Raw genomic sequence first — 23064 nt, forward strand, 5'->3', positions numbered from 1 at the left:
ACTGTGAAGTTTCAGGCAGGACTTGTTGGAAGTCCAGGGCTTTGGAAGTTGTGACTCTGCAGGGCTGGTGTATCTGTGGGGTCAGCTCCTGGTGTGGGGTCACTGCTGGACCTTGTTGGAATTGTCCAGTTCTCTGATTGTGCTCCTCAAATTTGAGCTGGCCAGGTTCTGTGTGAGCCTGAGTTACTTCTTTACCTTCCATGGGGTTTTGGGCTGGTATTAATTTAAGAGCATTAATTCAGCTGTGTGTAACCTCTGAGGACTTGTTGTGCAGAATAGAGGTTGTAGGAGCTGTGAAATACCTGCTGGCAGCAGGTGTCCTGCTCTTCTCCACTGCTGCGGCTGCTCTAACCTGCCTTTTGTGCTGGCTGGCTGATTTGGAAGGTATAGGAAGCACCAAATCCACCCAATGGTTCCCCTGGACTGTGGACAGTGACAAGCTCATGCTGGAGACAAGTCCACCATTGCCCGGAGTGCTCCCCTGGATTTGGGCCCTTGCTTTTAAAAGCCCACTCTGGAGATTTCTGGGTCTGGGAGGGAGACATGGACATGTCCTGGGGAAACCCTTGCTGTCCTGCACTGACATCATGGAGATGTTATCGATCCCACACAGAAAGAACATTAGATAATGCTGCAGTCAGTCCAGAAATGCATTAATCTGCCCTGAGAACTCAGATAAAAGCACACCTTTCCCTTCCCTTGCTCTCTGCTCTCCTGCAGTCTCTGTTTTCCAAAACACTCCTGGCTTTTGTGATGTTTACAAACTTTCCTTGATTGTGTCACAACAGTCCCCATCTCACTCATTAGTGTCACCAGGGTGAGGACCTGACCTGAATGTGCATCGGGCAATTAGAGAGTGCTCTGAGCACCGCAGAGCTCGGAGAGAGGAGGTTCCTTCCTCCTCTTCTGATGGGAAAACTGGGATGGAGAAATTGCTGGCCTTCTGACATGGAAGGCAGGAGAGAGGGCACAGCTCAGCCTGGTGGTTGAGGCAGAGTAAACTGGGGTTTGCAAAGCAAATTGGGGTGAAAATTCACTACTGAGGTGGATTTGTTCTTTGTTTTGTATTTAACCAAGGGATAACAATACCATGAAATACTTGGTGTTTTCCCCAGTTCTTGTAAAGTAAACTCACACAACTTTTGAATCTGGACTTTATATAAGGCTAACAGCTATTTTCTTTCCAAGAAGTGGTATTTAATTGTATCTGCCTGAGGTGAAAGTTAGCACCAGCAGCAGTGCTGGGTTTGGCAAAGTGCAATCAGCTTCCCCTGTGGGATTGGGAAAGGGCTCAGGTGCACTACCAGAAAGCTGGGAATGACCATTTGGTCTCTGTTTACTCTGCAGATTAAACTTGAAATTGCTTATTACATTTCTGAATGCTGGTTCAGAGGTTTCTGAAAGATTCTGATTTTTCTTCTGTTGGCATTCTCTACCAGGCAGAAGGACATGTAAAACAGGACAAACATTTCTAAAATAGCTGTGCTGCATAATAGCTGGCCTGAGCAAAAATTACACGATAGCTGAGCAGGCAGTGTTGGCTTTGTTGACTTCTGTCTCGGATGTTCTGAACTTCTCACTTGTACTTTCAGCACTGGTGAGTCATGTGGGCATCCCAAAGTGGAGCCAGGCAGGACACTGAGCGTCCACCTCAGCAGGGAGAGGGATCCTCCTGGGCAGACCTGGGACTGGGGCTTTGCAGGTTTCCCCAGGATTTTGGGTGTCCTTTTTGGTTCTTGTGTGTTTCACCTCGTGGGATGTGGGGAGAGCAGCTCTGTCCTTGCTCCCCCTGGTCTCCTGTGGGACAGGGCTGTGCTTTGTGCCTGGCACAGAGTGATACTGCTTTGCCTCTGCCCTGTAGGTGCTGCTGCAATCCAAACACTTCTTGTCCTCAGGGCGTTGATTGGACTGCGTGCACATGGAGCTGAGGGGATGCTCTGCCTTCTCCTGTGCTGACTTGCACTTCACCGCTTCAGGTGCTGCTTGTTGTGCCTCTCCTGGGTGACAGCAGTCCCTCTGGATGCTTGATCCCCAAATCCTGTGCCCTGCACGGGATGTTTGTGCCAGGCAGAGCAGAAAGAACGTTGTGCCTTGGCCACGTGTTTGTGGTTATTCCAAGTTTGTCACTGAGTCAGCTGAAGTCAAATCAGTTTGTGACTTGGCTGTGGCCTGAGGACACCCCTCTAAGCCAGTTTCCTGTGAGATAAATGTTAATAATCACACCAAGCTGGGTCTGGAAGCAGCTGTGACCCTTCCCACCTGGAATACTGGCTGTGGGGCAGGAGGGAGCTGTGCTGCCCAGAGCTCCATGCCCAGCTGCTGAGGTGCCTTTTGCTGCCTGATGCATTGGTCACTGGATGCTTCTCTCCTGGGAAGGTGTTTCCAGGAGCTCATGGCCAGCAGGAGAGGAGGAACACTGGAAAGAGTTCCTGTAAGCAGGAGATTGGTGTTTGGATTGTGGCGACTGGTGCTGCAGTTTTGTTCACTCCATGAGTGGTGGGTCCTGGTCTGGCTCCAGGTCCTGTCAGAACTCTGGCTGATACCACTGCATGAGATGCTTATGCCACAGGAAAATCCTGTGTGTGATTAATTCCTGTTTTCCTGGAGGATGTGGCCAATTAGGGATCTCCTGCCCCTTATTTTCAAAGTTAGGGGAAGCAGTGCCTGTTATATCAAAGGATGAAATCGTGTTATGAAAGCTGAGAAATTGATTTGTTATAGAAGAGTGATTTTTAAACTCCTTTTTGGCTCTTCCTCTCTTGAGCCAAATGCAGCTGGACCATGACCACTCTGGTGACAGGAACAGGCTACACAGCTCCCTTGGCATTCCCCTCCTCCAGCTCAGTGTCCCAGACATTGGATTTTTTTTTTCCTGATATATTACATAAAACCACAGGGGAAAGCCTTGCCTTGGTGATGCCTTGAGGATGAGCAAAGTCATACCCAGAAGCAGAAAGGTTTAAAATTGGAAATGCTGGTAAAAGTCTGGGGGATCAACTTCTCTCCTCACTGATCCAGGCCTCAGGCTTGGAGGGAGCATCTGCAGGAGGCAGATGGGAAGGGATGTTTGTAGGGGCTGGCAGTGATAGGATGGCTTAGTTTGTTAAAGGAAGTTCATCAGGATGGAAGATCCTGCCTGAATTCAGACCTGTGGAGTGTCTGTGTGCTCCTGTTAAAGCAGCAGGGCTCAGGTGTGCCCTGAGGAGTGACATTCCCACCTCTGCTTCTCTGTGCTTGGAGCCAGAGCGAGGCAGGGGGTGGCAGTGCTGGGGTGGGACAGGGGGTCCCTGCAGGACCACCCTGCTGCCACCTGCCCTGAGCCTGGCCTGTGTCTTGGATCCAGGGACTTCCTAGATGTGGCTCCCTTCATCTGTGCTGCTTTAGCACATCCCCAGGACACAACTTTGTCACTGCTCTCCGCAGAGCAGATGCTGCTCTGTCTCATGCCTCATCTCCCCAGCTCTCATGTTCCTGTTTTCCCCTCCGTGCTCTCTTGTCTCCCCTCCAGCAGATCAGACTTTGGTCCTGGAGAACACAAACTGTATTTCTGTTGTGGTATGTTGATTTCTTGCTGTCTCATGATTTTGCAGTCAAGGTGGTGCCCAGACTTGCTTGAAGAACAGGTTTGAACTCTGTCAGGTCTTAAGCTGCAAGAAGCCACAAGCAGCAACTTTTCTGAGAGTGGAGAGAGGGATCTTACTTAACTCTTGATGCTGTTCTGCTTGAAGAGAAATTTTCTGTCCAAATTGCTCTCAGGTGTATCTGGTGCTGTGTCCCATCCCTCCCATCCCAGTCCTGCTCTCTGTGCCCCTTTGATCAGCCAGCCCAGCTTCCAGAATTCCACTTCCCTCTTATAAAATCCTTTGCCAACCAAAGCCATGAAACCCAAATTTCTCCTGGTCTGGGCACACAGGCTGAGTATCCCAACCACAAAGTGGGGCTGTTGAATTCTGGGCCTGGGCTATTTATGTTGTCAGTGGGAAAGCTTTTCATTGACCAAGCTGCTCCCTCCCTAAAGAGACTTTTAATTAAATGTTATTTGACAGATTTGACTTTCTAATTGGCTTAGATTTAACTGGTATAAATGGGATTTTTTTTTTCCACTGAAAGCTGAAGAAAGTAGGAATCATTTTGTTGGAAGGCTATTTGCATTCAGAGTCACGTCCATCTGTTGTTTATTGTAATAAGCTAATAGAATGGGGAAAAAAAAAAAAAAAGCCAAAACCCCCCCACAACCAGAAAGTCAACATCCCTGCCAGTGCTTGGTGAGGAGAGGGTGAAAGGGACACGGCTGCCTCAGCTTTGGAGCTCTCTAAACAATGCCCAGCAATGTTATGCAACTGCCTAGGGAAGGAAGTGAAAAATTATCATTACAGTGCAGTTTCAAGGGCAATATTAAATGAGCAATTTGCAGCACAGCTCTGTGCTTAAGTCACTTAACTCACTTCTCCTGGGATAAAATTAACAGGGCTGGTTGAGGACAGTAGCCATGACCTCTGTTCCCTTAGGAGAGGGGCACAGACAGGCTCTTCCTAGAACTGCATCTGAGGCATGGGACTGAGAGCCTTCAAAGTGGGCAGCCAAACCCAAACCAATGTAATGGCCTGATCAATCCCTGTCCCACTGAAGCTTGGAAAAGAGGGGACAAGCATCTGCTGAAGCACCTCACTGATACCTGCTCTTCCTTATTTCAGTGGAAGGGATAAGAAGACCTTCTGTAAGGCTCTGGACACTGGAGCAGCAACAAACCCCTGAATGAATGATTTGGAAAGCAGTGCTGCTGCTGTCTGTTCAGTACCTTCAGGGTAGGAGTAAATAGCTTAAAAATCTATTCCCAGTTCACTTTCAGCAAGAGGATTTTGCCCGAGGATGGCAGGCACTGGAACCACAGGTGCTTCCTTTCTGACTCTGAGATTAGACAGGATCCATCCAAAGAAGCTTCACCTTCTGCTGTGAATCAGTAGCTCTGTGCAGCTGCTACCCCTGGAGGGATTTTTGGAAGAGGAATATTGGATTGTCTTGACTCCCCTCAAGCTTTTCCTTTGCTCTTCCACCCTCTGGAGCAGCCAGAGGGGCTCCACACTGGGAGTTAGGGGCTAATGCAAGAGAAAGGCCAAGAAAAAGGACATAAATGGGGAAAACACTAATAACATAGCTCAGTGTAAGAGCTATTTCATGTTCCACCTGGGAGCAGATGTTTTGTCTTGGAAGCTCTTTTTAAAAATGCATGGGCAGGGCTGGGAGCTGTCAGTTCTGCCTGCAGCTGGCTCTGAGCTGCACAGGGTGACTGCTGGAGGCTGCTCTGAGCACACAGGGGCTGACAGGGCTCCTTTCCTGCCCTGGGCACCCTGCTCTGTTCTCCTCACGCTTTCTGGCTGCCAGGGAGCAGAGCTGGCTCCTGGGAGAGGGAGCCCTTCCCTGGGTGCTGTGGCTGCAGGTCCAGCTGCTGATCTGTGCTGGGATTTGGGGCAGATTGCCTCATTTGCAGCCTCTCCCGGGGAGGATTGGCTTTTCTTACAGGATTGCAGCAGGCTCAGCACGAGGAGATCAGCTTTGCCATAGGGCAACACAAATAGTGAATAGTTGTGCTGAGTTCCCCACTGCTGGGACAGGGGTCCCTGTGTGTGCCGGAGTTTCTCCATGCCTTGATGAACAGAGCTGCACAGATGAGTATTTACAGGTAGAACAGGGCTTTTTGGGGGTTTTACAGGGTTTGCTGTGCCAAATGTCTTCCCAGTTCTGTTTCTCAGACTTTCTTGACACTCCTGTGGTTTTGCAGAGTGTATTTGCTGTATTTGCTCTGGGGGGTGTCACAGCAGGTGCCATTTGAGTGTTCACCTGTACCTGGTGGTGCCTCCTTGGGTGCTTTGGTGTGAATTGCTGCTTTTTCCTGTGCTCTGGAGCAGCTTCAGTCCAAATTAGCTAGTTGTGGGAGAAGTTTCTTCTGTGATCCACGCTGCAGAGTTGAGGTTGCTCCATCTGTGGAATATCCGTTCATGCCCAAGGAGAGCTGGGAAGTGCTGATTAATACTCCTCTCTCTGGGGCTATTTGTTAATTACTGTTATTCATGGTTTGTGTGATGGTGCTGAGTGGATCCTGGCAGGAATGCATCCGTTCCAGGGCTTCAGAGTGCATGGTAAACACCAGTATTTCATTGCAGCTTTTCTGGGAAATATTGTTCCCGTTTTCAAGGGTGGGAAATTGTGTAGCCTTCAGGGTGAAAGAGAACAGAGGTGGTAAAACTGGGAGCTGAATGTCCGGACTCCCACTCCTTTCCTTCACCGCTTCCTTAGCCACGTCAGAGTGAGGGTAAATGTGCTACTTGTGAATTGGAGACCTTGGCTTTGTCCTTCACTGAGCCCTGCTGGGCACTGCAGCACTGGTGTCACACGAAATGACAGTGGCTCTGCTGTTCTAACAGGGAGCAGAAAGTTGTTCAGGAGGAAGTTACCGGCTGGTGAATTAAAGACCAGGCTCTGCCTGTTTACAAGGTGTCCCTTGCGAAGGGAGCACTGCAGACCACAGGAGAAGGAGCAGCCTGGGTGGCCCTGGGCTCTGGTCACTGAGAAGAGCCCAGGGACTGGTTTGAAGAAAGCAGAACAGCTCTGAGTGCTCAGGCACCTGCGACTCCATGAGTTCCCTGTCTCTCAGGCTTTGAGAAGAGAGCAATTAATTTAAAAAGGAGAGAGGGACACAAAGCAATGTTCCCTGTCAGAAAATCCTGCAAATTAAATTGCGGGGGTGAGTGGAGCTGCCCTGCTGTGGGGGTGGTTGTCCTTTGGGGTATGGTGAAGGATGGAGGGAGAAAAGCACACATCTGTAGTTCCAGTCGGGCAGGAAGGATTTGGGATGGGCAGGAGCTGCCAGGGCTTTGAGGAGGGTCCTGTCCTTACTGTCCTTGTGCACTCGCCATATCCCAGCTGGTGCTGCAGCAGCAGCAGCCCCTTTTTTTAGCAGCTGTCTGCAGAGATTTGTATGGAGGAAATGCTCTGGGGATTGGATCTTGCTGCAAAACACAGAGGCCATCAGATTCAGCTTGTTTATCAGCCAAGCCTGCTGCAGCATGAAGGCAGGAATACAAACCACCAGCGACTAGCAAATGGAATTATCGAGCTTCCTAAGCCACGGGTGGTTCTCTTTTTCCCCTGACAAACAAGCCCTTGTGATTTCCAGCTCGGGAAGCCCATGGGCCAACATCTCATGGTGCTTGAGTGGAGACTTACACCCATAAAAGCAGCTGAATGTCCTGGAATTGTGATACTCCACGTGTACCTCCAGGCATTTCCTGGCTTCCGAGTTCAGCCGAGTGTCTGAGCTCCTGCATGAGTCTAAATAATAAAACATACGAGTTCACTGCCATGTGCCCAGAATTTTAAGGCCCCAGCCCTTGGCCAGCTCTGGTATGAATTGCTTCCATCAGGGCAGTAATCCAGGAAACTCCGAGCACGAACTGCTTGGCTGATGGAAGTCTGTGGTTTGGTGCCTTCCTGGGTAAAGCCAGGGGAGAAAGGAGAGCTGCTGTTTTCTGTGTGTTCATCCCTTTGCTGTGCCCTGCTGGAAGGGCAGGCAGGGAGAGTTCCAGCAGGTACCACGGGCTCTGAGGAGATCCTGGTCCGTGGGGAGCTTCTGCAGGGAGCTTGGGTGTCTGGGGAGTTAATAATGAAATGACTGAAAATACTCACATTTTCCTCTGCTCTTCTGAAGACAAGAAAAACTCGCTCTGCTAGATGTTCTCTTCAATAAAACCATCCTTTGGCACCAGTGGTTTTGGCAGAAGGTTGTCACCAGCTGTGCCAGTGAGTGACCACTTTGCGGAGGGGACTGGCACGTAAGGATGAGGAGTGAGCAGAGAAAAATGCTGTGTTCCTTGGCACTGAGCGAAGTGATTCTCCCGTGGTGGTGGGAATCCCTTCCTGAATGGCCCTGGCTGAGGTTCCCCCGGTGTGACTCAGGAATTGCCCTCAGGTTTTCTGGGGGCTCCAGCTCTGCTCTGTGGAGCTCCAAGGCCACGTGCTGAGGGCAGAGCTCAGCTGCCCAGGGCAGCTGTGTGAGCAGCAGCTCGGGGAGGGAAGGCAGGAGATGCTTTGCAGCGCTGGCTCCAGACAGAACTGAGTCATTTGTCGAGGCTGACGCTCTCGGAGCTGCTTGCCTGGGGCTGGCATGGCTCAGTGAGGATGAGAGTGAGGATGCAGCCATCCAGATACACACAGAGGAGAGAAAAGTAACAGCTCCCAACATGTGACTGCAATGGAAGTGGGAAAAAAAAAAAAACCCATCCCCAATTAAAGCCATGTGTGTTGGTGGATGGAACTGCTCCTGGAAGGTTCGTGGAGGCTGTTTGTGCAGCACAAATGCAGCAGCTCTGGAATGCCCTGGATTAGAACAGGCAGGCTCCTCCAGCACACCAAATCCCTGTGGAAACAGAGCTGCTCGTGCATGGCAGCAGCTCCCCCAGCCCACCACCCTTAGGGGTTAAGGTAAGAGCTGTCTTGTCAGCTGTCTCCTCCCTGTCCTTGCTCCTGAAGCACATTTTCCATGCAGCCTGGTGCTGTGCCATGTGTTTTTTTTTCACTGCTGGGTGATGATGATGTCTCTGTGCAGGAGCAGTGATTTTCTTTTTCTGCAGACATGCATAATTCAGTTGTCAGGATAAATGGGCTCCCTGGATTTGGGCATGTGTGTGAGCCGGCTGCTGGATCCTCCCTTCTCTCACCAGTGTGAGGCAGGAGGGGAGCAGGGAATTCTCCCAGAGCTCCAGAGCAGCAGCCTGTGGTCTGTAAACTCATTGCAGTACCTGTGAGATTGCAAGGAGGAGCTAAATTAAACCCAAAATAGTCTGTGGAGAGGAGAATTCCGGCTGGATTTGGGAAGACTTTCCAAGAAATATGATGTTGGTACAAACTCCTTCTGTGGAAGAACAGGACCAGAGAGAGCCCAGTTCACACATAAAGGATGTGATCTACATGACAAACTCTTCTCAAAATATGTGTTTGCTGCTGTTGACACCTGTGATTGAACTGCACTGTGCCACAGTGTCAGAGCCAAACTGATGTGGTGTGTGGGGAGGAGCAGGATCCTCCCTGTGCTGGATTTGCACAGAAACATTTCCAGGGTAGATGTTTTCCATGGAGCCATACTGGGACAGAAGTGCTAAAAATCTGGGGGGATGTGGTGGAGGACTCAGTCCCACAGTGCTGTGGAAGCAGTGAAAGCAGCTTGCAGGGTGCTGGAGGGTTCCCTGAGAGGCAGCAGACAGCCAGCACGGTGCCAGACAGCGGGGCTGCTCTCTGAGGAGCAAAGCAGGGCGGAATTCTCACCTTGTGTGGGACCACATGCCTTTATGGGACTGCTGCCACGCTTGGATTTGGGGGCTTGCACATTAACTGGTGGGATGCAGAGATTTTTCTCTGCACAGTGCCACAGAGCACCCTGAAGTACTTTTGGTGCTGCTCTGCTGGGTTTGGGTTTGCACTGAGGAGCTGGAGGAGCAGTTTTAGAGGTGCTGGCAAAGGTTGCAGTGGACCCCTGGCTGATATTTGAGCTCCTGGGGAGCCTCTTCCCTTGTTTTTCAGACAGATGTGGAATTATCTTTACAAAATCTGGAGGGATGCCCTGTGACTGTGTAACAGCCACGGGGAAGGGCAGTGTCCAGTGTGAGCTCTTGTTCTGTTCGCCTTCTAAACCCATGAGTGTCTCTGGGCTGATGCCTGATTTTTGGCACCCCTGGAATTTTCAGGGAGAGCACAGCAATGCTTTAAACAGCCTTCTGAGCAGGAGACAGCTGCAGAAAAACAATGTCAAATTGGTGCAATCTGCTGTGCTGCAGCTTTGCCAACAGCAATCTGTCCTGGTGGCTGGCAGTGCTTCAGCCCTGGCAGGACCCTGTGTGACCTGGGAGAGCCACCTTTGTGAATCCTCTGGTCTGGGCACTCAGGGCTGTAATCACTGAGGGAGGGACTATCTCGGGCTCTCCCTGGCTTGCTGTGGCTTGATTTCACCCTCCTCACAGGCTTCACCAGATGGTCATCTGAAAAAGAAGTTGCTGCGTGTTTGGATTCACTGGATTTGGCTGGTTGCTGCTATTTGCTCTTCAGAGAGCTCTGCAGGAAGTACAAGGCCAGGTTTGTGCTGGCTCTGTCACTGAGGTCCCATCCAAACCCCTTTCAGGTGCAGGTGCTGCAGAGCATCCTTAGCATTCTCCTGGTGAGCTGGGATGGCTCAGCACCTCCCTGGCTCAAAGCCTGCGTGGCCCAGGCTCAGGGTGTGAGTCCTCTGATGGATCCCAAAGGCTCCTCTCTCTTGGACTGGAGCCCTTGGCTTGGGGCTGGTGGAAGCAGATGAGACAGGAAGGGAGCAGAACCAGATTGGCTGTAGGCTGCTGTGGAGTCGGTGGAAAAAGCTGTGGTGTGAACTTTGTCATGGTTTCCTTTTCTGCTGCATCGCGATGATGATCCCATTGCCCTGCCCCGAGCACGGCCTGTGGTTTGCAGGGGCTGTGGGCAGGAAGGAGGCACCACGCGGGGAGGGTGTGCAGCCTCCAGCTGCTGCAGGAGGTTTGGGATGAGGTGGGACATGGGCAAGAACCTGGGGCAGGCGGAGGTGGCTCCTTTGGCTGGCTGGGCTTGGCTGTAACGCAGTCCCTGGTGTTCCTGGGGCTTGGCAGCACCTTTTCCATACACAGTTGTTTTCCTGCTGCGGGCAGGAGCAACTGGCAGGCTGAGAGAGGAAGGAGAAGTGGGGGCTGCAGCTGGAGGGGTTTCCAGGCAGCTTGAATGGAGAATAGACTGGGGCCTGTGGGAAAACAAGCCTTGCTTTCACTCGAGAAGGTTGTGCAGGAAAGGAAACCTCACACAGCCTGTGCAGCTGCCCAGAACAACTGGGATGATTGTGCTGGTGGCACTTGTGGGGCTGAGCTTGACCCTGCCAGCAGCTGGGGGTGGCAGGACCCTGGGGCAGGAATTGGGGGAGGCTGTGATGTTCTTAGTCAAAGCTGTCCTGGCTCTGGTCCTGAGCTGCTCCCCTGCCCTGTTGGATCCACTGGGATGGTCCATGAGGGCTCCTGGGATCCATGGGGACTCATCCCTGGCTCAGGCAGCCCCTTCTCCCATCCCAGGACAGCATCCAGGCTGCTCCCATGGGACCTGGCTGAGCCCCCACTGGGTGTCTGGGGGACATTTTGAGGAGATGTCGGTACATCTCTCATTTATGGTTCTTCTGAATTTGGAAAGAACCCCCCAAACCAGGACTTGCCCATTTTCAGTGTTAAGTTTGACCTGAATGAGCTCCTCTATACTGGTGGGTAATTGAAGCTGAATGGCATAAATAAAATAGGTAACAAATAAATTGATTGTTTTCATTGTGTGACTGTGGATAAGGCAATTACTTATTTTTTCTAATCTATATGGTAATTGTAACCTGCTGGATTCTGCAGAATGTTTGTTTAAATCACAACACATACTTTAGTGAGAGGTGTGTTGACCCAATTGCCAAAGTAAGTCATGAAAAGCCTCTCAGCCTGCATGTCCTCTCCTGCTCTCTGGCTTCTGGAAGTGACTGAAGGAAACAGCACTTCACTACTGCTGAAACCATCCCCAGAGTGCTGTTCAATGGCAGTGTGATGGATTAGCCTCATTGAAGGTGCTAGTGTTGTACAAGAAAGCAAAATACTCTTGGAAAACTCAGGAAGCTCCCTTCGTTGTGCTGAGTTCATTCCAAGGCTCCTCTGTGACAAAACAGAAATGTCTAAAGCCCCGTCCTGTTGCAGGTGCTAGTTTGCTGGTGCTCTGCAGGGCACATTTCAGGGGTCAGGTGCTGCAGGAACAGCCCAAACTGCTGGGTTTTGTGTTCCTGGGAAGGAAAGAGCATCCTCAGGCATCAGCATCATGACTCCACTTGTGTTTGGCAAGCTGATGCTTCTGGCCTCTACATTTATTTCTGTTTTTCTCACGTGGCTGCTGGTGGTTGGGGTTATGCCCTGCTGATGAGCTGTGCAAAGAAATTGTGTTACAGGCTCATTTTGTTCTCACTTGAAAGTGAGTTCTCCTGCACAGTTCTCCTTCAGAGAATTTGATCAGTTCATACACTTGCTGGATTCATAATAATTTTTTTTCCCATTTGGGAGTCAGAATATGTTTTAATGAATTAATTTTCAAATTGATATCTCCTTAATCATCACTTCCTCAGACCCTGCAAAGTATTTGCATCTTATAATTTAAGTGCTTTGAAACTGGCTATCAAGTGAAACTGTTAACCAGGCTGAGATGAAATTCACATTTGCACCTTAATCTCGTCTGAGCATTTTCAAGTGCTGGAAGTTAATTACATCCATGGTAGTCCTTTGATACTTGAGTAATTTTGGAGCACAATGACTTAAATTTGTGCTCACTGCCTGTTAGAAATTTCACTCCTCAGCTGACACAGAAAAATTTCCTTGTGCTCTCTGTTCTTCCTGTGGGTCCAGCTGGATTTGTGGGCAGCATTTGGGTCATGGATTCAAGATGATTGTTGCCAGTGCATCGTTTACTGAGAACCCAGGTGTGGGTCAGGTTTCTGCAGGTCAGGGATCTCTTCAGCTCCTGGAGTTGAGGGCTTTTCTTTGGGCATCTTCAGCGGTTGTTTGGCGTGGTGCTGAGCTGGGAGCATCCCTGCCTGGATGGAAGGTGCTGCACCTCATTCCCCTTGGCCCTTGGGAGGGAGGGAGGGCCTGGAAGAGGCTCTGGGAGCCAGGGCTCCTGGGTTTCTTTCCATTCCCTACAGCAGACTCACAGCAAGGCATAATTTTCCCCCAGAGCCTCAGCTGCCTTTTTGAAAAATGGGGTAATTGCTGCCCTCGCAGCTCTGCAAAATATTCTGGAGTCCTTAGGTTGAAGTTTCTGCACCTACCAACTCAGAGTCATAATCTACTTCATAAAATGCTCTGAAAACAGCAAATAACTCCCATCTGTCCTCTGCTCCCCGCTCCCCAAGGATCAAAGCCACAGAGGTTGTGTAAGCAGGGGAATGCTGGATGACTTTTGCTTTCCAGCAGGCAGTGGGGAGTTTGAATTTGGATTTCTGACAATGACGCAGCTTGTTGGAGCCATTCCCCATTGAAACGGAGTCTTATTCAGCACTGCTAATAAGAGGGTAAAGGCAGCTAAATACAGCTGTCTTCCTCAGTGCTATTTGGGATTTATTAGCAAATATGCAGTGGAATTGAATCCCTTGTAAGTACTCTGCAGCTAATGGTAGATAGCAATTAGCTGAAATGACTACTGTGGAGCACTGCTGCTGCATCAGTGAGGGGACAGGAAATCTGGAGCCAGCACACAGACCCAGCAGCTTCCAGAACTCCCTGGAGTTTTTCCCTCTGGATTTTCTGTTTCATGGCCTTAGCAAAAGCCTGCGGTGAGAATCGCTCGGTCTGGGTAATCCCCGGAGCTCCAGCTTGAACAAACACGTCCCCAGCAGCAGGGAGTGTGGATATTGTTATTTTCAGCTCGGGGGTCATTGAAAGGACTCACTGCAATGTTCCTAGCAGTGGAAGTGTGTGGAGTGGGAGCCTCCTCTCCTCCAGATGTGCAGGGGTCTGGCCCAGATGTTTGGAACCAGTTCAGAAGTTGGGGAGGACTGGGTGCAACCTTCATGGTTTCATCTCTGACCTTTTCCTCTCCCAACTCAACAGGAGGTTTTGTTTCCTTCCCCTCACTAATGAGGTGAGGTGTAGGTCAGGGTGTCCCAGGGGTTCTGCCCTTTGGCTGGAGGGGAACCAGCTCCTGTGTGCTGTTTCCAGCTTTTTTTTTTTTTTTTTCCAAAAGTGGTTTGCATCAGGCTCATTTCATGTATATCTTGGTTTGTTTGTCACCTTCCCTGCCAGCCTGTGTTTGAGACAGAAACCTGCTTGTCAGGAGGGGATTAGTGCTGGGGATGTGATGTGGGTGGGGAGTGAGGGGCTGTGCTGGCCACATTCCACCAGATCTGGGTGTGGGAGAGAAAACATTGAGTATTTTCATTATTCTCCTGCCAGGTTGGTGATGGAGAGGAGCAGTGCGGGTAAGAGGGACTGAATGATGGATGGGTGCAGTGGCAAAGAGATGGTATTTGAGGGTAGGAAGCTGAAATCACCTGTATTTAGGAGCAAGTAATGGGATTTTCTTAAAGATTGGAGCTCATTTGAGAGAGAGAGGCAGGTGTGGATGTGCTGGACCCTGCCTGGGGCAGAGTAAACAGGGAAAACTGTCCAAAACCCTTGGGAGAGTGCCCCAGGCAGAGAAGAGCAGTGCCTGAGGCTAAATGAGTCCAAATTCACCGTGAATAAACTCGGGCTGTGCCTCAGGAGGACCCGGAACAGCTTTCCTCAGGTAGGGAGGCAAAGGAAAATATTTGGAGCACTCCCCATCAGTGGAGGGGACACATCCCCAAGGGTCTGAGGCCACCTGGACCCGGTGGTTCAGAGCCATCAGCTCCCTCTCAGGTACAGGAGCCATGCAGGGCTGGGAGAGGAAATTGCTGAAGGGGAATAATTCCCAGCTTGATTGACTGGCAGCACACCCTTAAAGAAAGTAATTATTTAAATGCATATTTAGTTCGTTAAGGCAGTGAATATGCATTTACACTGAGCACCTGGTAAATCTGATCCTTTTTTGGTTCAGAAGAAATGTTTAATTGCCTGTCACCAGCGCTCTGGAATTAGATTTATTTTTGTACAAAACCTAATCAGATTGCAAGTAAGATGCTAAAATCTGTTGCTTCACTAACTTAAATTAATAGAAATACTAAGGGGGACTTTTTTACTACTCTTGGTGGTTTTGATAGATTTTTTTCCTGCCTTACCTACTATCTAAAAGCTTGGAGTTTTGAACTACACGAGGTCTGATTGGGAATGAGTTCTGCAATCGCCCCCACTAACATGAATCAAATATCTATAAATACCTTTCCTTTTCCCTTCTCTCCTTTTTTAAAAGGCAGTTTCACCTTGCAGGCAGGAAGAGTTTCTCTTGCCCTGTGATATTTGCAGTATTTAAGGCAGCAGACAACTGACCCCAGGCTCTGTCTGGTGACATGATAATTTTCTGTGTGCCCTGATGGAGTTGTTGCCAGCAGTGACAGGTTGCTGTGAGCAAGGCAGCCCTGAGCAGGGTGTTGGGAGGTCTGAGTGTGTGGTGTTCCCACTCTGGGGACCTCTATCATCACCCAGTTATAATATCCTAATTATAGTGTTTGACAGCAGTCATGGTGATCACTGATAATGGCACTGGTGGCACCTTGTGCTGTTCCTTTATTTCTCGCAGTGTCCTTGGCTTCCCCAGCACTCCTGGGACTGTCTGCCTTCTCCAAATTGCTGAAAACATTTGATATGTGAGAATCTTTCTATTTTTCCTTTTCCAGAGGCACATTTTTTTCTGTGGAGCTCTTTGAACAAGCTTGCAGCAGGCAAAAGGCAATCTGTGCTCCAGCTCCTCATTAGCTGCTGCCTGACAGTGATGGGTGACCCTGGGAATTCTTGTTCAAGTCTGCTCCTCCCGTTTTTCTCAGCTCTTTCTGCCTTTACATCAGTTATCCTTTAAAGAAAAACTTAAGGAGGAGGGATGGAGGCCCTGCCCACGTTGGATTGGGAAGAGGTTTCCTCCTGCCTGTCCTGCATGGTGGAAGGTCCCCCTTTTCTGCTTCATGAGTGTGAGAGGTGACATCCATTCCTGGGCTGGAGACGGGCAGGTGCCACATTGATGGGGACCAAGTCATCTGCCGGCACCGTGCCGCCCACTCATTCCCCTGGCAGAATTCTGATTGCTGAGTGCATCAGTGGCCGAGCACTGCATTTATATGTGGCCTCAGCCCCACTGCTTCCCTCTGCCAGTGGCTTTGGGTGTACAGAAAATGCACAGGCAGAAGAAGAGGTAGGGGAGGGCTTGGACCTTGTCATTGACTGTTTTCCCTTTACTGCCCCGTCCAGGTTTGTCCTTTCAGCTGTGTTTTATGGGCAGTTGAGCTGTGGGTTTGGAAGCTTTTTAAAGTGGAATTTTAGTGTGCTTGAGTTTGTTCCTTGACCTTTAGTTGATTCCTCTGCCCTTGGCATTGTTTTCCTGCATGCTTTAGAGCCTGAAGTGATTGAGCTGCATGCAGAGGTGCTTCCCAAAAGCAGCTCTGGAGGGCAGGTGGGTTTTACAAGTGGGCTGTGCTTCTTTTAAAGATTGCAATCCTTGTTTGTTGTCCAAGGCAGCGAAGGCTTGGCAGAGCAGGATGCAGGGAAAAGCCTCCTGTGCCTTCCTCTTGTTTGCTCGGGTCCCAATCTGAGCAGTGATGTTAATTAGATAAGGCAGATACTCTGCAGAGCAGCCTGTTCAAGGACAAACAGATTTTAATTAAGGGCTGTGTGCACTGGAAGGTCATGTCACTGCCTTGTGCCTGGACAGTTACCATGGGAACACCAGGAAAGCACCCCCAGAGTGTGAGTGGGTCACAAAGTGGGCTCTGGGGCACAAAATTCACTTTGGGGTGTGGCAGATATGGTCCCACCCCTGCGATGTATACCTGGGTTATGTTGCTGTGGGAATGGGAACCTTCAGTTCAAGCTCTTAAAATCCCCCAAAAAATTCCACACAAGCTGTACAGCAATGCCATGAATTTGGGAAATTGGCCTCCACCCCAGTTTTTTTGGACTATTTACAGCTGGTGAACTCAATTCCTCAAAGACAACCTGGATATTGGAAAGAGTTTTGTTTGGGTTGAAATTTGAGCTCAATTTGGGTTCAAATTCGAGTTCAAGTTAGTTTGCTTCTGTCTCTGCTAACTTCTAACTGGAATCCAGCATTATCTCCAGTGGTAGTGGCTCATTCCTGCATTTCAGGTCCTCTCAAGATTCATCCCCACTAAGCTGCCTGAAGTTAATCCTGCTGATTTGAGTACAAGCTGTTTTTTGTCTTCCCTGAGTCCCAAGGCTCCTTTTGTTTGAGATGTATCAGCAGAGGTTTGTCAATACCTGATGATGATGCAGGATCTACAAACCATGGACATACCTTGGGACTGATGAAATTTTGGTGGGATCCCCAGGCAGAAACTCATTCTTACTAATTTTCGTGTGGTCTGGCAAGAGGATCAGCAGAGAGAAGTTAAATGTTTTTCATCTTAATATTTTTATTGCTGCTGTCAAACAGAAGCTGAGGCAGGGACAAATGCTGCAATGGCACCACAAGCAGCTTTCTTGTATAAATAAAATAGCCACTCAGATGTGGGCTTTGCTTTGGAATGAAATGTTTGTGTGGGAGTTGGAGGTGGGGGCTCGCAGGAGCTGCTTCACAACCCCCTTCTCCCTCTTGTTCCCTGGTGGCTTTGGGGACAAAGGAGCAGTGAGGCAGAAGAGGTCTTTGCAGGGAGAGTTTCAAACCAGGTCTTATGCTGTTTTCCTTTTGTTAGGGCAGTCCTTGTGGTTGTCCTGCTTTGGAGGATGCCAGGTGGTGTGTGTTTGGAACCACCCAGAGCAGGGAGATTGCCAGGGAAATGGGCTTGCAGTTCATGAGCTGCTGGTGGAGGAGCTGGCTTTGTTTCCTGGCAGCTGAGAAAGCACTGTGCTCCTCTTTGTGGGAGAACGTGTCAGGGTTGACGTGTCCTGCGTGCACCTCCCTGTGCCCCATGGTGGAAGGGGAGGTGGTGCTGGTGTGGGGTGCAGGAGATGTGGGAGCAAGGCCTGGAGCAGCAGGAGCTTTGTCCTGGAGCTGGTGTGTGCAGGGCAGGTTGTCCTTGCCCTGCAGAGCCCCTGATTGCAGGGCTGGGGCTCCTGGGAGGCTCTGGGGAAGCATCTCCCAGGGCTCAGCAGGAAACTGCTCCAGGAGGAGGCAGCTGGGCAAGTTGTGCTCTTGGGCTGGGTACCACAAACTTCCTCCAAGTACTGAGAGCAGACTAGAAACCACCTGTGGGCATTTCTTATCTTCTGACAGACCCTTGCTGTTCTGCCTCTGGACAAGGGAGCTCTGTTTTTTTCTCAGCAGATGTCCACCTTTGACCTAGATAGGTTTGACTTTTGAAAATAAATTGAGCAGAAAAAGAGCAAAGAGAAGCATCAGGACAGAGGAGCAGGAACATGCTGTGTCCATCCCCCTTGGGAAGGGGGCTGGCTTTGCAGCAGGCAGGACATTTCCAGTGAAAGCTTGGGATGGGCATGTCCCTGTCTAACAGGGACAGCTGTGACTTAGGGCTTGGAGCACTCAGAGGGGAGTGTTTTCTCTCTCTTAAAGCAGTGTCACTGCTCACACTGCTGTCTCTGACAGCATGGAGTGTGCCAGTGCCAAAGGTGTCAGAAAATGCACGGGAGGAAAGCTGGCCTGGAGGCCAGTGTGCCGAGTGCCTGTGGAAAACGTGACAGCAGGAGAGTTAATGAAAAGCAGACACAGTGCTGGGAGCTGCTCAGCCAAGAAAATCTGCACAGTCCAGGGTTTTCTCTGGTATCCGGTAAAAGCCTGTTACAACTTGGCTTGCCTTGCTGTTACCCATGGGAAAATGGTCCAGGTATAAATTCCTGGGTATGTGGCTTCTGCAACACCTGGAGGGAAAGCAGGTGTTACTGCTGGGAGCCCAGGGGCTGCCTTTGGCTGCTTGCAGATGTGGTCTGTAAATCAGAGAATCTTAGAATGGTTTGGGTTGAAAAGGACCTTAAAGACCATCTCATTCCAAACCCCTGCCTTGGGCAGGGACACCTTCCACTTGGAGGTGGAATCTGGATGCTCCTGTGTTCTGAGTCCAGGGGAAAATTAAAGGTGTGCAATGAAGCAAACTCTGTGACCACTGCAGAGCAGACTGGGAGCACTGCAGCCACACTCCTCTAGAAACAATTCCCTTGTTTTTGGCAGGATGGAGGCATCCTGCCTGGAGCTGGCCCTGGAAGGAGAGCGCTTGTGCAAGGCTGGGGACTTCAAAGCTGGGGCAGCCTTCTTTGAAGCAGCAGTGCAGGTGGGGACAGAGGACCTGAAGACTCTCAGTGCCATCTACAGCCAGTTGGGCAATGCCTATTTCTACCTGAAGGAGTATTCCAAGGCCCTGCTGTACCACAAGCACGACCTTACCCTGGCCAGGTGAGTGTGTCAGCACTGCTTTGTCCTCATCGGGCACAGCCTTGAGTGAGGGCAGGTTCTGTGGGGCCTGAACCCAGAAATACACATCCCAAACTGGCCCCGAGGGTGGTTGTCCTGTGGAGAACCTGGGACTCACCTAGGATGGGACAGCTGCCTTCAGAGCAGGGAGGTGGGGAAAGGGGTGAGGAGGGTGCCTGGAGCAAGAGCAATGTCCACCTCTGTCCCCAGTACTCCCTGGAATGACCTGCAGTCATTAGAGCACTTCTGAAACAGCAAATTGGGAACAAGGATCTGCCTTCAGAATTGTGGGAGCCCATGGGAAGCTCTCCAGCCAGATGTCTGTGCTAAGATGCAGCTTAAATCTGCCTCCAGCAGCTGGTGAATAAAAGTCTCTGAGCTCTTTAACACCTTCATCTTGTAGAACCATTGGGGACCGAATTGGAGAAGCCAAAGCAAGTGGCAACCTTGGGAATACCCTGAAAATCCTGGGGCAGTTTGATGAAGCTGTGGTTTGCTGCCAGAGACACTTGGACATTTCTCGGGAGCAGGGAGACAAGGTAATGGTTCCAGCAGGAAATTCCTCCTGGCTTTAAAAACAACCTGTCTGCAAGTCATGAACGTGATCTGGTGAAGGTGGGCTTTGGAAGGAGCTGCAGGGTGAAGCTCACCCTTCTGGCTGCCAACACACGTCTCCTGCTGCTGTGAGGGTGAAGATGGGAAAAGAAAATGTGGGCTTGTGGTTCTGAAAGAGGGGAAAGGAAAATATGGGCTTGTGGTTCTGAAAGAGGGGAAAGGAAAATGTGGGCTTGTGGTCCTGAAAGAGGGGAAAGGAAAATGTGGGCTTGTGGTCCTGAAAGAGGGGAAAGGAAAATGTGAGCTTGTGGTTCTGAAAGAGGGGAAAGGAAAATGTGGGCTTGTGGTTCTGCCCATCTCTGCCCATGCTGGGATGTGAAGTGTGATACCTTGCTGTTGCCTGTTCTTCCTCCCTTCAGGTAGGTGAAGCCAGAGCTCTCTATAATATAGGGAATGTTTACCATGCAAAGGGAAAGCACTTATGCTGGAACACGGCCCAGGACCCGGGCTACCTGCCTCAGGAAGTCAAGGACACACTACAGAAAGCTTCAGAATATTATGAGTAAGTATCCAAGCTTGGCCAGCCTCTTCTCCTGCAGGGAACGGGGCCACTGGCTGAGAATTTGCAGGTTGTAATAGATTAGGAATATTTCCTTGAGATGCCAAGCTGTGTTGGCAAATTAATCTCAAGGAAGGTGAGAAAAGGTCTTTTATAAAATCTGAGCTAAAATTCACGCTGGCATTGGCTCTGTAGAACTTGCTGTGGGTTGAATTGTGATCGTGCAATGAAGTGCAACAGTCTGCTGCTTGCCAGAGCTGAACTCCTGGCTCCTGTGGCCCCTGCTGCTCTCTGCTGGCCTCTGTGAGGATGGATCCCTGTGTGTTTCCATCCCTGTCACCCAAGGGAAGAGTCACTTTGAAGTCCTGGTTCTTCTCAAGGATCTGCACTTTATCTCATTTGTCCCAACCTTCCTTTTCCTAAATCATTTCAACGATCAGTCGCGTGCCACATGGGAAGGTTGGCACCAGAATTTTGGGCTTGTGTTTTTCTCCTTGTACTTCAGAGTTCTGCTTTTGTGATGCAGTTTTTTAAATAAGCTTTTCGAGTGAAGAGAGTTGATAAGATCTTACATCTCTCCCCTCATATGTGAGGATGTGGTAGTGCCTATGAACAGCTCACCACCCTTTTTCCAAGGAGTGGTGCACGTAGCATAGCCAGGGGGTGAATTTGTGCCAGTGGTGAGTGCTCTGCCATTCTCTGTGTGCTGTGTGTGTAAAGGGGGTAAAAACAAGATAAAGAAATGCCAGGAGGCTCCCAGAGCGGAGCCCTGGCACAGGACTGTGGATCTGGCCTCTCTCCCTGGAACTGGACAGGGAAATCCTCATCCTGTGGCCCTGGTGCTGCAGCGAGGCCATTTCTGATTTAATGTGGGATGGATCAGACCAGGAGTGTGAGCACAGGTGTGATTCCTGCACAGAGCCACCCATGGCCTGAGGGAACAGAGCAGCAGGACCTGCACCCTTGGCTTGAGCTGCCAGGGGTGTCCAGCACAGGTCACCAGCCTGTCACCTGTGCTTGGGAGGGAAATGCCTTCTCCAGGGCTGCCTCTCCTTCCTTTCTCTGCAAGTTCCCTGCCGTGTCCCCTGCAGGGCTGTGCCTCATGGATGTTCTGCCCTGGTTTCTTTCAGGAGGAACCTCTCCCTGGTGAAGGAGCTGGGTGACAGAGCTGCACAGGGCCGTGCTTACGGCAACCTTGGCAACACCCAGTACTTACTGGGCAACTTCAGTGAGGCCATTGCCTTCCACAAGGAGGTAGGAGACACCTCTGCTCCCTTCCTGGGCCTGGGAGCAGCTTGCCTTCTCACCACAGCCCAGCAAGCACAGGGAGATGTTTCCCCCAGCTGTTTTCCTCCCTCCCGTGTGAGCTCCAGGGTCTGCCCTGTTGTACCAACTCACACTGAGCAAATCTTACTCCAGCCCCCATCAGCACCTCGTGAGCAGCTTGAGGGAAGGGTGCTGTTGGCTTGGAAACCAAAGGAGGTAACCAAGGGCAAATTGCAGCTGGGTCTAGCAAGGAGGTTTTTTTCTGCTCTTAATTTGTCTCAGTCTAGATTTTAATAAATGCAAGCCATGAATTTAATTAAGCTGCTGAAAGAGCTGTTGATCAAGAATAAATGCTGCTTGTAGAACATAACAACTTTCTGCAAAGCTTTACAGGGAGGTGAGGTGACAAAGTCCCTGCCCCAAATCAAATGTAATTTAGCTTCTGTTGCAGTGTGTATCAGTTCCCTTGCAGTGGAAGGTGGAAATTCACTGCTCCTCTGGTTTTTAAATGCTGGGGGGACAGCACTGGGATGCTCCCATCACTCCCACTTTTCCAAGAGCCTTTCCTGATGCCGAACTGCAGAAGAGGGAGAGGTTTCCTGCTGCAGCCACCCCTGCCAGGCAGGTTCATCACCTGGCTGGGTGGCGATGCCCGGGGAAGCTGCCGTGGGGCAGGGGGGTCAGTGCTGACTGAGCTGTGTCTGCTGCAGCGCCTGGCCATCGCCAAGGAGTTTGGGGACAAGGCCGCCGAGCGCAGAGCCTACAGCAACCTGGGCAACGCCCACATCTTCCTGGGCAGGTTCGACATCTCTGCTGAGTACTACAAGTGAGTGCCAGGGGCTGCTCCTGGGCATCCTGAGCTGGCACAGCCGACCCCCAGCTCCAGGGGCTGTGACAAGGGACCTGGGGTGGCAGGGCTGCTGTGGTGGCCGTGCGGGGTGTTGCTCCAAGGGGTGACTTCCCCGTGGCCTGGCAGTGACCAGGGCTCTTGTTCCCACTGTTCCCTGTAGGAAAACGCTCCAGCTCTCCAGACAGCTCAAGGACCAAGCAGTAGAAGCCCAGGCTTGCTACAGCCTGGGGAACACATGCACACTGCTTCAAGACTATGAGAAAGCCATTGAATACCACCTGAGGCACCTGGTGATAGCACAGGAGCTGGGAGACAGGTAAGGGAGTGCCTCAGGTGAGGGAGGAGAGCCCTGACCCTTCTCTGACTTCCAGTTCTCTCTTGCTGGGGTTAAGCACCAGTGATGTGTATGCTTGAAAGTCCTTAGAAATCTCTGGGCAGCCAGTCCTTAGTCCAATCATCTGTCAAAAACTTGACCTGATTCACCTTTCTGGTGTCATTCAAACCTGGAGATTGTGCCCTCAGTGCTGTGTCTGTGTGGGCTGAGTGAGATTTCTAACGAGAAAGGTGAAATCAGGTTCAAGAAGATGCATCGTGCTCAGCACCTTGCCAGTGGCTGCAGCTGTGTTGTACCAGGAGGGCCTCTTGAGAGCTCCCTTATGTTCACAAAAGCTGTATTTCCCTTAAAAGCCGTGTGTTTAGGGCACACAAGATGTGCCACTTCGCCCTGTTGCTGTGGGTTGATGCTGGAAGCCTCCATGTACAGATGATGCTG

At 50.6% G+C, this 23064-nt stretch overlaps 1 protein-coding gene across 4 annotated transcripts in view; it reads left to right on the forward strand.

Moving 5' to 3' along the window:
• Nucleotides 1-23064, forward strand: part of GPSM1 (G protein signaling modulator 1) — a 102989-nt gene that overhangs the window by 40596 nt on the left and 39329 nt on the right. For 2 of the 4 annotated variants that reach the window (XM_068211050.1, XM_068211051.1), the window contains exons 1-7: nucleotides 18230-18417; nucleotides 18823-19044; nucleotides 19466-19601; nucleotides 20037-20179; nucleotides 21307-21430; nucleotides 22153-22268; nucleotides 22453-22608. In XM_068211050.1, the coding sequence (XP_068067151.1) occupies nucleotides 18245-18417; nucleotides 18823-19044; nucleotides 19466-19601; nucleotides 20037-20179; nucleotides 21307-21430; nucleotides 22153-22268; nucleotides 22453-22608 (1070 nt within the window). In that variant the 5' untranslated portion in view covers nucleotides 18230-18244. Of the gene's footprint in view, nucleotides 1-18229; nucleotides 18418-18822; nucleotides 19045-19465; nucleotides 19602-20036; nucleotides 20180-21306; nucleotides 21431-22152; nucleotides 22269-22452; nucleotides 22609-23064 lie in introns of those variants that run through there. The other 2 variants (XM_068211054.1, XM_068211052.1) reach the window with 1 other exon arrangement.

This window comes from Anomalospiza imberbis, chromosome 21 (genome assembly GCF_031753505.1).
Source record: "Anomalospiza imberbis isolate Cuckoo-Finch-1a 21T00152 chromosome 21, ASM3175350v1, whole genome shotgun sequence".
NCBI classification, from domain to species: Eukaryota; Metazoa; Chordata; class Aves; order Passeriformes; family Viduidae; genus Anomalospiza; species Anomalospiza imberbis.